Here is a 13,105-nt window from a genome sequence, read left to right as displayed (position 1 = left end):
ACCCATTCAACTCTCACCGGCTGCCAATCACTATCATCGATCCCGTTTATGTTATCGCGATGCTTGGATAAAGTCGCTTTTACACCTCTAACCCATCAGTGCGCAGGCGCAGCTTTATCTTACTTTCTATAGTAAGATGGCAAAATAAAGTTAACATGGTTCCTTTTTTTAATGTTTTTTTTTTTTTTTTTTTTTTTTTGTAAAATCTCACAAGAATGAGAGTTACCGGGACATGTAAACAAGGCCAAAACGCGTAATTTGCGCTCTCAGGTGCGGTGAAGCCGGTTTTTCCGGGCTCGGCTCTCCTCCTTACCTCCAGCAGCCTGTCCCGTTTTATCTCCCAAACGGCCCGGTTTGGTTAAACGAACGGGCTATTTCCTCTCGACGACCTCCGTGCCGTTCCGTGCCAGGCCGAGGTGTGTGTCACCGGACCGGAGGGTGCGCTTTCAGACGCACGCGTAATTCTGTTCCTTCGCCTTCTTGCAGCAACCGTGTGGTCACGTGATATTAAAAAAAAAAAACAGTTAAAAAATGAATAACTTAATAAAAAATAACTTTGAGAGATTCAAAGTAAGAAACTCTTCAACGGATTCGGCTTCTGAAAAAGAATACAATAAAAAAATGTCCGTGCGGTGCGTCTTTACGCAGCGTCGGTGCGCGTCCCCGCCGCTCAGAGAGAGGAGCGCGAATGAAAAGTCTCACCGGCGACGCCGCTCCTTTTCTGCGGGAGCCTGCGGGCTCTTTGAACGCGTCGCGACGCGTGGAAACAAACAAACAACAACAACTCCGCTCCGCCACGTCGGACCCTCTGTGGAACTGGAGCGCGGCTGCCACTTTTCAAAGCGCCGTGATTTTTTCTTCCCAGTCGACATGGCTCATGTGTCTTTTTGTTCCCGGGAGGAGGAGGAGGAGGAGGAGGAGGAAGAGGAGGAGGAGAAGGGAAGGATGGGGAGTGATGTTGGTGCTGGGGTAGGTGGGGATCTGGAAAAGTGTTGCAGTGGAAGAATCCACAGTGACATCTTTCCTGCCGTGTTTACTTACACCCTAAACGCCGAGCGCTTTCCACTAATAGGCCTGCACACACATACAAAAACAAATGCATTCACAGCGCACTCAAAAGTTCAATAAATAAGTGCTTCTGCAGCAGGCTGATTCACCTGCGATCAAGTGAAGGATGGAAGGGGGGGGGGCTGCTCACCGGCCCACCCCACCCACTCCACCCTCCTGCAGGCCCTGCAGCCGAGGCACTCCCTGCAGGGCAAACACTGAGGCCGCACAAAGGCTGGGTAAACAGCTCTCTGGCTTCTCCGCCGGGTCGTTCTCTCTCCAAGCAAATGCAGGGAGGGACCCTATTAATAGCAGCCACCAACAAGACAACAATGCGACCGCCTGGAGTGCACGGTGCGAAGGAATGCATAGATAAGGAGGATGAGCCGAGGAGGCCCGGGGAGAGGGAGCGGAGGCAGGAGACACCTGAGGAGGGTCATAATGGATGACATATGTTCCACCTAAGCAACTTGGGCATCTTTTCACTCCCTAAACATGCCGGGATCATCATCGCGTTCATCAGCGGATGCCAACTCATGCCAACACACCTCTTCTTGAGAAGTAGAGGAGGTTTCGCTGCAGCTTCAGCCTGCTGGTGTGAGGAGCGCGATGACATCAACCATCACTTTGAGTGACGGCCTTCAACTGTTTGCTGCGGGGAAGCCGTGCAGGATAATCCATTTTTTTTTTGTTTTATTTGTCAGAACACCCACTTAAAGCCCGACCAAACACAACTTACGTAAATCTTCAGCACTGGTGTGCGTGTGTGCGTGCGCACGGAAGGCTGTAAAGCACACTGAGGACGTGTAACAGGATGATGAGTTATTTTTTATTCTTTGCAGCATTTTGTTTATCGGACTCTCGTTGCTTTGGGATGAGCATTGCTTGGCGGTTTCCACGGTGACAGCGAAGATGCTGCCTGGAGCCTTTGGAGCTAACAGATAGGCGAAGGGAGGAGGGGGTCTCGGGTGGGGTCTCGTACTGGAGGGAAACCATAGTTGGGTCATCCAGATGTTAAACTGAAGTTCAAAAAGTTATTTTTATTATTCAGCCTTCACTTTATCCCACATTATTTGCTCTGCGTTTTTATTGTTATTAGAAATCACTGATGATAAAATAAAGAGGTTGTTAGTAATACTGACAAGACTGGGACTGTGAGGTGCAGAGGCACAGAGGTCTGGTCTTATTTTCCAGTAGGAGTGTATGGAGTTTGGATTTACAATAAAACAGAGATTTGCAGCGGACAGAATGATTCAAAGTCAAAGTCGAACCGGGCTTGAAATGCCGTAAATTTTCAAATTAGACTGATTTATGATTACAATGTTAAAATTTTAAATTCTTCTTCAGCAGTTCATAGAGTATCAGGGTTAGAATTGATGCTGAATACTGCGACAGGCAGATAAATGTTGTCAGTGATGATACTTAACCCTCTTATTGTGTTAAGGGTCAATTTGACCCATTTCACCCATTGACCCAATGGGTCAAATTGACCCTTAACATACTATGGGGGTTAACTGAACAGATTTTTTTTTTTTTTATTGGATGCAAGCAAGTAACTATTCTAGTAGGATGTTGCACAGTAATCAATGATGGCATAAAGAGAAAATCATCACCCCTGCATTAACCCTGCTCAGTTTTGCATAGTGGGATAGATAGTGATGGATTTTTCATCCATCAATTGTATCCCCCAAGATGAGACAACTTATTATAAAGACAGTTGGCGTATTTGAGAAGTCACAGATAACTTTTTATTTTCTGTAACTATTCTAGACTTTTATGCTCATCAGGAGAAACTTGAATTTCCCCAAAGGGCTTCAGGTACCTGAAGGTGTGTCGCATTCAGAGACAAAGTTAGAACGGCTGGGACGTGGTTCCCTCATCGCAGCTGACCCGGCATTTAGTAAACAGATGAAGAACCCCCCCCCCCCGCCTCCTTTCAAAGGTGTCTGACTGGGTGTTTTCGGTCCCCATTCTGCTTTTTTTTTTTTTTTTACAAGGAGTTTGAATTTCAGGCCCGGGGGTCGCGGCCTCTCCGTTCCAACCCCACTGAGAGGAGGCGGGGCGGGGAACCTGTCGCAGAGAATAAAAGGCTCGTGGGTTGAAGAGGTGCAGGCGAGTTCTCAGCGCTCACCGCCGGACCGACAGCGACGACCGCCTCCGGCCGGTCAGCCAGCTGCCTCGGGGAGGTTCCCCGGAGGCAAATATCCTCCCGCTGTGAGGAGACGCGAGGGAGAGCCGGCACTTGATCCCACCCAGTGCAAGTCGGGGGGAATCTGATGAGTCAGAAAAGCGAGAGATCTCGGTCACCGTTGAGGCGTGACTGTGTTCAGATGGGTGTGTGTGTGTTTGTGTTTGGGGGGGGGGGGGATCTGGCACCCCATTAACAGCAGGACGGGACTGTCCGGTGGTGCTTTAAGGCCCCGAGGCGACCGGCCCTCTCTCACCTCACACCATTAAAAGTTACTGCAGCCACAGCTGGACGCGCTGCACAGCGCCCCTCTGGGTTCTGGAGCAGGGGTGCACGAATGTGAGAGTTTCACGGCTGCAGCTGAAACGGCTGTGTGTTTATGGAGTGCGTGCCTGTGTGTGTGTGTGTGTGTGTGTAAGAGACGGGGTCTCGAGCGGGTCTCTGATGGTCACAGTGGTGAAATGAGACCCAAATCAGAGCCAAACAGGTGAAGAGGAGCAAATACAAAGAGGGGAACAGGCAGAGGGGTGGAAAGGGGGAGATGAGGAGTGTCGGAGAACGCTGACAAGTCAAGGGGAACCACAGAGTGAGGCAGACGTAAACACACACACACACACACACACACACACACACACACACACACACACACACACACACACACACACACACTCTCTCTGAGGAAATCCTGCAGAGATATGATTTCCTCTGGCTGTGCAAGCAAACCAGAGCTGGAGAGGAAATTGTCGTAGCATCTCTCAGTTCAATCCCTCCATCTTTAGAGTTTGCAAAAAAGTCAAAAAAAACAAACAAGAAAACACCTGAGGAAGGTACCGATGGTGGGTTTCTAAACATCTGCATTCGCGTTCACGCTTTCATGGAGCATGACAAGGGCGTGTGTTGAGTTATGACAGTAGATAAAGACAAGAGGAAACTCAGGCGCTGCACAGCAACAGGCGAAACGCCATATCCATTACAAACCTTTTTATTGAGTAGCAGAAAGCTGTTTATAACCATATATAAAGAGAAACAGTAACACTTTAATTTGATCACCGAACATCCCATGATGATGTTGTAATGTAAAAATAAAATGGGTCGTTTTATAAATATAACCAATGATCAAAGCAAATACATTCTGCTTTATTAAAAGATATTCAAGGAAGGGAATTTGGGCCCAGTCCACCTGAACACATCCAGCATTCATTAAAAAATCCCAAAAACCTAGAGATCAAGAAATAAAAACCTCAACTCGGGATCGGCGTCGTCTCCGATGTCAAAGACCGGACAGATTCTAACACCAAATGTTTGACAGTTGCCTTTCTTTGTCAGTTACTATGGTGATATGGTGTCATAGCTGACAGGAGGGACACAACTCAAACCCTACTTGCTGGTGCGTTCAGGAACACCGATCGTATGTAACAGTCAGCTGCCCGAAAACATAGTAGTGACGAGATGTGTGCCTTTAAAAGTCAATTTCCAAAGGAACGACCCCCGGCGTGGCGGAGGGGGGCGTTTTTCGTGTTGTGCGGCAGCCAACATTCACTCACCAGTGATTTTTTTAATACGACAGCCCTGCAAAAAAGAGAAATCTTCTCTTTAAGTTTCCTGTTCTGCTGATTCTATTTCTGAGGTTTTGAGCCATTTCAAAGGTCATTTTGAAGGCTGTAACCAGTTAAATTTAACAGCATGGATGTTACTAAAGTCCTCCTATGATTGTCCTTGATATTATTATCCAAAGTGTCTTGTCTGAATGCAAAAGGGAGATTAGTGAATTAATGCAAGACATGCACATTTGCTGAAATGTGCACGGGACCACCTGGGCTGCACCCCAGTCCAATGATTGTGAAGCACCTCTCGGGATGGCGGTATTGGGTTTAGCTTTCAATGCGTCCCACCGGCAATGGTGGCATTTCGAAGACGGCTGATAGAGATGAACCTCAGCGCTTCTTCGCTCTGGACAAAAAGGCCGGCATGGATTGATTCATAAGCAAAAGTATAGTGTGAATAAATGGATGGACACGTTAGAGTCAGATGTAACTAATCCACTTGACCTAGCGGGTCTCCGGGCACTAACTATGACCCAGCGGCTGCCTGAGCCAAAGTCAATTCTTGCTGACATGTAACTTCTGGGTCCACCGGCCCTCAGCCATTAGAACAGAACACCTTTCAGTGTTGTAAACAAAACAGCCTCCAAAATGACTTGAAATGAGTCAGCTCGCGCATCGGCCGTGTACGGACTGAATTGGCCTGTCAGATATGTCTGTTTAGCTTTATACATTTTAAAATTCAAGTATTTGTTGTGCTCTAAAACCAGCACGCCTCAACATATCTTATATAAACTGGTGATAATAAACCTCAGGGGCTGTTGTACTAAGCTGCACACTTTGCGGTGAGTACCTAATGATCTGGCAAGTAAGTTTATTTATCAATTTGTTGCTCAAAAACATACAAAATCACCAGTATAGTGCTTCTTCCAGCCTTCACAGTCACCCAGCGACGGGCACGATCTCCTGGCACGGTGATGCGTACGGCACCGAGAGCACCTCCTGGCCGTTCCAGTGCTCAGAGGCTCTTGGTGCCTTTGCACGTTGAGCCTCTGGCCGGACCGAATCTGTCCAATCAGAACGCCCGAGGGGACTGATGCGCTGCAGGACCGCCAGAGAAATGTAATGAAACTACATGACATGATGATGCAAAAACAGCAGCTTATTGATTGCAAGTGATGGCAGTGAGCCTGCGTGTGTGTGTGTGTGTGTGTGTGTAGTCTTACAGTAAGTATGCACTTCCAAAGAAGCAGGTACCAGAGATAACATGAAACCAACCTGACAAGGTCAAGTAAAATCAAGCATCTTTGCTCTGCTTTGGCGGAACAGAATGAAAAGATGCGCCGACACTCTGTAAAGCTGATTATCCAATTCGTACGCTGACAGATAAACAGATCTTCTTCGTCTGATTGTGTGATAGTAAGACGACCGCCTCGCTGACGCCTCGGTTCAAATATGTACCAAGAAATAAAAAAGTCGCAAGCGGAGAACGACTCACTGAACTCTGTCATTGTCAGTAGGGGTTTAGCCGCCGTTAAAACAAGTCCTAAAATGCCACTTAGAAATTTAGAAAGATTGTTACTGTTTGCCGGCAGCGGAGACCGCCCGAGTACTGCATGAGAAACTGGTTCTGACCGACATTCAACGGATTCAAAACAGACTGACGTGCCCACCCCAACGCGTCTCCTTGGACTGCAAAGTTGAAAAGACGGCGCGATATGTGAGGAAGCATGTGGTGAATCCTGAGGAAACGCAAGTGGCAGCCCTGCGTCTCCTCGAAAACAAAAAAAAAAACAACAAAAAGCAGGCCTGCCTGTGATCAAAACAAAACAAAATAAATAATTAAAAACAACAAAAAAAAAAAACATCCATATTTATATTCAACAAGCCAAGATGTCACAGATTACTGAAGAACAAGAATATCTGCAGCGACAGGAGGATGGGGGGGGGGCATCTCGCGTTCAGTCTAGTGTCCTTAAACAGGGCAGGAAGCACCCCCTGTGCGTCTCCACGGCAACAAGACGCCTCGGTGGGCGAGGTGACAAGAGGCGTACCATGAATGAACTGAGAGGGAGCGGGATTTACAAAGACATACGAGGGAATGCAATAAATGACATCCCGCGAAAATAAGCACGACATGGACGCGGCGCTCGCTTTTCTGCTCGACAATCTGCTCCTGATTAAAATTTCAATCTAGACTAAAATAACTTATGCCACGCATGTATTTTGCCTTTGAGGCATCAAGAGCAAGACACTGCGGCTCAGGGGGAAAAAAAAAAAACAACATAGAAACCCTGCCGGGGAGCAAAAAGCCTGGATTTTTCAGATTCACCGACCTTTTTGCCCTCCGTTGTCTTGGGCATTTATAGACGCTGTCGCTGGAGCTACAGCAGGAAGAGAGTGCAGACAGATCGTATTATCTATTTATTATATCACTGTGGCAGGGGCAGTCGGCGATTCACCTTGCTTGGCCACGGAATGATGACGGATATTTAAAAAAAAAAAAAAAAAAAACCATTTTAGATGATTGGTGGGGATGTGGGGGAAGGGGGCACTGCTGCCGCATGTTAGAAAGCAAGTAAAAATCTTTGATATTTACACTGAGGAAAGTGAATACATTCAGGCAGCAAAAAAAAGGAGAGGAGGGTGCCCTCTCCTTGTTTCGAGGTACGTTTGGCACTGCGAACATTTAACCCATCCCTCCGCCCTCCCGGCGTCGGTCCTCTTTCCGTTCCCCCTCCCGTTCCCTCGCTCGCGGGGAGGGGATTCTGACACCTGCACGTCACCTCCGCTCTTGCGAATCATTCATGTGATACGGGGGTGGTGTGATGAGGGGGCGGGGTGGTAAACGTCAAATGCTCAAGTACGGGATTGACTGTCCTGTGACTGCCCTTTGATAAGACAGGAAGCTGGGCAGATTCACCCCACCCCCCCCCCCCCCCGCCCCCTGCGTCGCCTGCTGCCGCAGACAGCGGGGGTCTTTGGTTCAGAAGGCACGTGTGCGCATGTCTCCACAAAAACCCTCCTGTACCCCCCCTTCAAAATAACCTCCTTTGATATAAAAACCCAAACCATGTGAAAGGCCACGCGGACACTTCAGGGTGCTCTCTCTCTCTCTCTCTCTCTCTCTCTCTCTCCCCCCCCGACTCGATCCGTTTCCAAGCTTCATTATTCGTAGTCCATTTGGAAAGGGAGACGGAGACAATGCGGATGACATCTCAGATACCGTTGGTCAGGTCCGTGATGACGTTGGCCTTTACTAGCTTGCGGAGGAACTCCTTCTCCTTAGATATGTTGTGGGTCCATGACTGTAGAGAGGAAGAACAAAACGCACAAGGTCATTCCCGGTGATCTGAAATGACCTGTGAGGAGAGAATCTGAAATAAATGCCGTATTTTGGAGGCCACCTTCATGCGCTCTTCTATTTGATTGGCAAACACGTCTGAATGACAGCTTGAGACTCATGTGGGAGTCCATATATTATATTTATACGCATATGTGAAGCCATAGTGGGTCGGTCTCCCTCCCTGCCCCTGTGCGAGGCTTCGGTCTAGTGGGCTGATATGAAACAAGAGTCGGTGGTTCCTGTGTGCTGCTCTGGGATGCGAAAACAAGGAACGGCCAGAGAGCAAACGAAGGCGGCAAAGCGTGGAGGAAGAGACGGACGCACAGGGGGGAATTGAAGGAAAAATACGGACAGCTAGGTTGGGCGCTGCAAGAGTCAGACTTTGTTTAAGGCTCCGCGGCCCATCTGGGTCAGACCTACTGTAAATGATGACTTAAAGGAACAATAAGCCACAGTTGTAGAGGAACGCAACAAAGGAAACAGGATTTGGGCTGTTTTAAGCCCAACTGAAATATATTCACTTTCTGCAGTCTGACTTTTCACTCTGTTGAAACTGTTTTTTTTTTCCCTTTTGAGGGTGAGGCATAGCCGGAGGCGAAACACGTCTCCTAAACTAGTTTGGTAACACGAGAAATGTAACAAATTTCGCTGGCTTGTATGAGCCTTTGAGCAGCGGTAGACAGAAAAACTGCTTTTTCTGAGTGTGTAAACTCAGACGCTGTCAAGGAATTGCACAAGACACTTGAATAAGTAGACACACAACTGTGGTGAGGTAGCGGAGAGAAAGTTTGAAAGTGTGGGTCAAACTAGAGGTTCGCTGTTGTTTTAGCGATGTATGCTCAGCGGAGGCTCCGGTGAACTCCGAAAATCGTCAAAGACTTAGCTAAAACCTCACAACATGGATTAGGCATTGATTGACAGGTGAAAAACTCAATAACAGCCTCAACTAAGTTCCCTTCAAGTCACTTTTATGTCTTTGTCTGAGCGCTCGACATTTGCACGGAGCGTTTGCGCGGCTGCCGTCGTGTTTCCGGTGACCCGACGAGCCTCTTCTTGTGGCCCCGGTTTGCTCTTGACCAACTACTGTGGGGAAACGGCTTTGGCTGTTAAATACTAACTTGTTTTCATTGAAAGTGGCGTCTGGCTGAGGCTGGGAGTGAGTTTAATGAGAGGGAATGGAAAACAGACACGTTTTGGGTCATCACACCACAACAGTGGGTTGAAACTCGCCGAGGCTGTCGGGAGCTGAGGCCTGCGGAGAAGGAAGTTATTTCTCTGTGGGTTCGTACTAGGAGTGACCCCTTCCACATAAACAAAGTCACTCGAGGCAAAATATTGATCGTAGCAGTTTCGGCTAATCAATTCCATACCTCTGTTTTCTCTTGGCTAATGCGTCGGGGGATTGAATTTTTTTCAATTTTATTTATAAATGGCGTCTCATGCAGCACGGTGGGGGATCTCGGCGTCAGCGCACTTTTCAGAATTGATGAAAAATGACTTGTTATTCATTCCTTGTTGCAGTTTGTACAAGTGACTTGTTATCTGTGGATCTTTGGAGCGTCCATCCAGATAGGAAACAGATTCTTTTTACGAAAAAAGCTGAGGAAATAATATGCGCTTCACTTTTCTGAGTTCAGAAAAATCAAACAAGCCTTGGAATGGCAGTGCTTAAGTGTTCCACGCAATAAAGCCAAAACTCTTCCCGATCATTAGCCATGTGTGGCTGACGCTGTTGATGAAGATGATGATAATAAATGCCAAAAAGTTCACCGGGAGTTTAGAGAAAGGTTATCATCATATTGAGGTCATGGTTTACACACGTCAGCGCGCGGGTGACATCTTTGATTCCACTGGGCTTCAGTGTAAACACTGGGAGGAGGACGTGACTGGCAAAGAGCGGAGAGATCTGCCCAGATCATTTACAAAGTGTTTGTTGTCACAAATCGAAGACGGTCAGCGTGTCGCTGCGGTCCCTTCTAATGAAGATGGAGTATTTAAACATTTCATCCTTCTGAGTTTGCGGTTTGGAATTTAGTCTCGGGAATATTAGGGGTTTTGGATTGTTTTTTAATCATTTTTTTTTTTTTGTATTTCCAGAGATCCCGACGGAGGTGATGAAAATATTTATACGACGGTCTCGCCGGGTAGAAATGTTACTGAGGTATTTTGTTTGATGCGTACCACCTGCTTCTGTTCCGCCGCTGGTTAGAACTCAGCTGCTGACCGGCAACGATGAGGAGGGGTGATCTATGAGCTGCACAAGCCACTATTTACTCATTGCTTATTTACTGACCGCGAGACTCGTCACTCTGGGATTTAGGTCAGAGAATGAAAGTTCAAGGTGTTGGGAAATGTAAATTATAATGACTGTTAACGGATCTGGAAGCAGTTTTTTTGTGGAACACCAAGGCTCTGATACAAAAGAAATGAAGGCGATGGAACAATGAGAAGTAATTTTCACTCCGTTGTAATTTAAACACTTGCTTATTTTATTTTAATTTCATCACAATCATTGTGAGATTTTGCACTAGTTTTAGGAAATTTCCTGCTGGTTTCTCAGTAGTTTTCAGGCAATAACCTTTTAATTTCGTGGATGATTTCTGTGGATTGTGTTTTTTTTGTTTTTTAGCCAAAAATCAAAATGTTTAATTTTTAATGGCTTTGGTTATTTAATCATGTAACTTTTCCTCCTGATAGTCAAAATCATACATATGCTCCGGAAGAAAATGTTTAGTACATTAGTAAAAAAATAAATACAACCATAACAAATAGTCAAGTACATCTGGGTGTGGAGACAGCCAGATTAAGCATCAAATTTCTGATTCAAAAGTGAACTGTTACTTTTCCCAGAGTTTATGGATATTCAGTATACATTAGAACACTGTCCTCTAGTCACCTCAACAGAAATGCATTTATTAAATGTATGGTGTTAATTCGGACACCAGAGGCCAAAAAAAACAGTGGACTTCAATCCACGTGCAGCGTTAATGAAGGTCCAAACTGCCAGATCACGTGATGGGAAAAGCAAAGTCTGAGAGAAATTCCTATGCTCATTATGAGCTTCAGACTAAGCAGTGAATCCTTGAGGGTGAAGGTCTTTTGGCTGCGGGCCACCTTCTATTCTCCCCTCTAGAGGGGAACCACCACTCCTCTTAAATGAGTGTGTTCAGTTCTGGTGTCTTCCTCTCTGATCCCACTGAAGAATAACACATTGTTCTCTTTGCTTTGACAGAAACACCTGACTTCACTTTCCAATTTGCCGTTTCACTTCTCCAACTGAGGACTCTTGCTTTTTAAAAGTATGTTTCTGTCACAGACGTTTTTGACTCTTACCTCTTTGATGGCAGACATCTTGACAGTTTCGTAATAGTGCAGTGGGGCGTGGGGCATGTTCATGTCGTAGCCAAAACCAGCCACCGCCACCTCATCACAGTTGTGCAGCGCCATCGTTATGGCGACTGTCCCCAAAGTCGGAATGTTCTGTGGGGAGGCAGAGACACGGTGGCTGTCAGATAATCACGGATCACGCTCAAAGACAGGTAATAAGACTCATACTATTTGAATCCTCCGAACCCCGGCAAAGGAACCTTTCTTTTACCTCTGCGGCAGGTAACTGCGTGATTAACTCGAAGCCACCCCAGCTTCGACACAGAGCTCTATGGCGCTGAACTGCGCTCCCCGAGTACATTGGGTTGCCGCGGATCTAGGGTGGTGCGGATTTTCTGTGCAGCCGAAGAAAAAGGGGGCGCAGAGGAAAGAGCGAAGGGAGGCCCCATTTAAAGCATTACCCTGATTTGCAGCCCTCGGGGTAGGTGGAGCTGAGCCGGCAGCTGGCCAGCCCCCTACTGTGTGTTCTAATACTGATTAATTTGCACGCGCTCACTCTTGAACACACAACCTAAACATCGGCATTACAAATAGGACCGCTCATTAATTTGCACATGCATAAACATATTGTGAGACGGTCAGGGGAGAGACAGGAGAATGCTCTGGGGGAAGGAAAAGATCAAATGATAAAAATCTGCAGCCGGTATTGGATGAGACAGCACTGCAAACACGCAGAAACAAAGACAAATGTGCGCACACAAATGACCGGGCAGTCCTTTTCTCTCTCTCTCTGTCTCACACACACACAGAGATGCCAGATGCCCACATGTTGAACACATGTTGAGTTCATTAAAACGGGGTGTTCTGGTGGCCCCAAAGGGCAAAGGTATGGTGATACACTCCTCATGTCCCCTCTAATTCTCTCACAATATTCTATTTTCTAGGGTCCACAATACCGGCCCACACACACAACTGATACAGCAGGCTCTGATTGGTGCATACATAGCACATGGCATCACATGGTAGAATTTGGACTGAAATTCTGGGTGATATGAAAGTCAGGTTACAGGGGTGTGTATCCAAAGGTTAAAAATCCAGGGACGCCTTGGCTTTTCCTTCATGATCAATGCACCGTTGTCGTTAAAAATGCTGGCAAACTGCTATTTCAAGACTCGGGGAATTTCAAAGGTGACCATACAAAAGCGCTCAGGTGGCCAAGCAGCCTTAAAACTAGGTCACTTCACTTACAATAATTATGCTTAAGAGTTCAGAAGCCTGTTCATGAAAGCACCTACAGTTAAGGTCGCCCTTAAATTTTCATTCAGACACAAAAAAAGAGCTGAATCGATTCCCCATGAGGATTTATCCAGGGCACCGAATAGAGCACTAATTCTTGTGTGTTTTTACTGTATCTACCTTAGGATTCCCTTACGCATTGGCAGAAATTTTGCTGCGACAATTTTCCTCAGAAAACTTGAAAGACATCTAATCCGGTCCCTTAAAAGTCAAATAATTTGTAGAAAGAAAAACAAAGTCCACGTTTGCGTTGATCGTTTACGCAGCGCTCCCCAAATAAGTTCCTTTGCCGAAGGAAACATTTTTCCTTAGGGGGAAAAAAACTCAAACGCGAAACTTGAGGTTATTTATCCAACTGGG

General features: G+C 46.6%; 1 protein-coding gene across 4 annotated transcripts in view; it reads right to left on the bottom strand.

The window, feature by feature from the left end:
* Positions 1-4,201: 4,201 nt before the first annotated feature.
* st3gal3b (ST3 beta-galactoside alpha-2,3-sialyltransferase 3b) overlaps positions 4,202-13,105 on the bottom strand; it is a 44,256-nt gene continuing 35,352 nt past the window's right edge. For all 4 annotated transcript variants that reach the window (XM_086173269.1, XM_086173268.1, XM_086173270.1 and 1 more), the window contains 2 exons: positions 11,456-11,602; positions 4,202-8,084 (listed from right to left, as the gene is read on the bottom strand). In XM_086173269.1, the coding sequence (XP_086029395.1) occupies positions 7,995-8,084; positions 11,456-11,602 (237 nt within the window). In that variant the 3' untranslated portion in view covers positions 4,202-7,994. The remainder of the gene's footprint in view (positions 8,085-11,455; positions 11,603-13,105) is intronic.

The sequence above is a fragment of the Fistularia commersonii genome, chromosome 25, assembly GCF_037954325.1.
Source record: "Fistularia commersonii isolate RoL2024-O1a breed Wild chromosome 25, RoL_Fcom_v1.0, whole genome shotgun sequence".
Lineage (NCBI taxonomy): Eukaryota > Metazoa > Chordata > Actinopteri > Syngnathiformes > Fistulariidae > Fistularia > Fistularia commersonii.
Note: the sequence above shows the minus strand (reverse complement) of the source record. Positions and strands in the feature narration are given on the sequence as shown.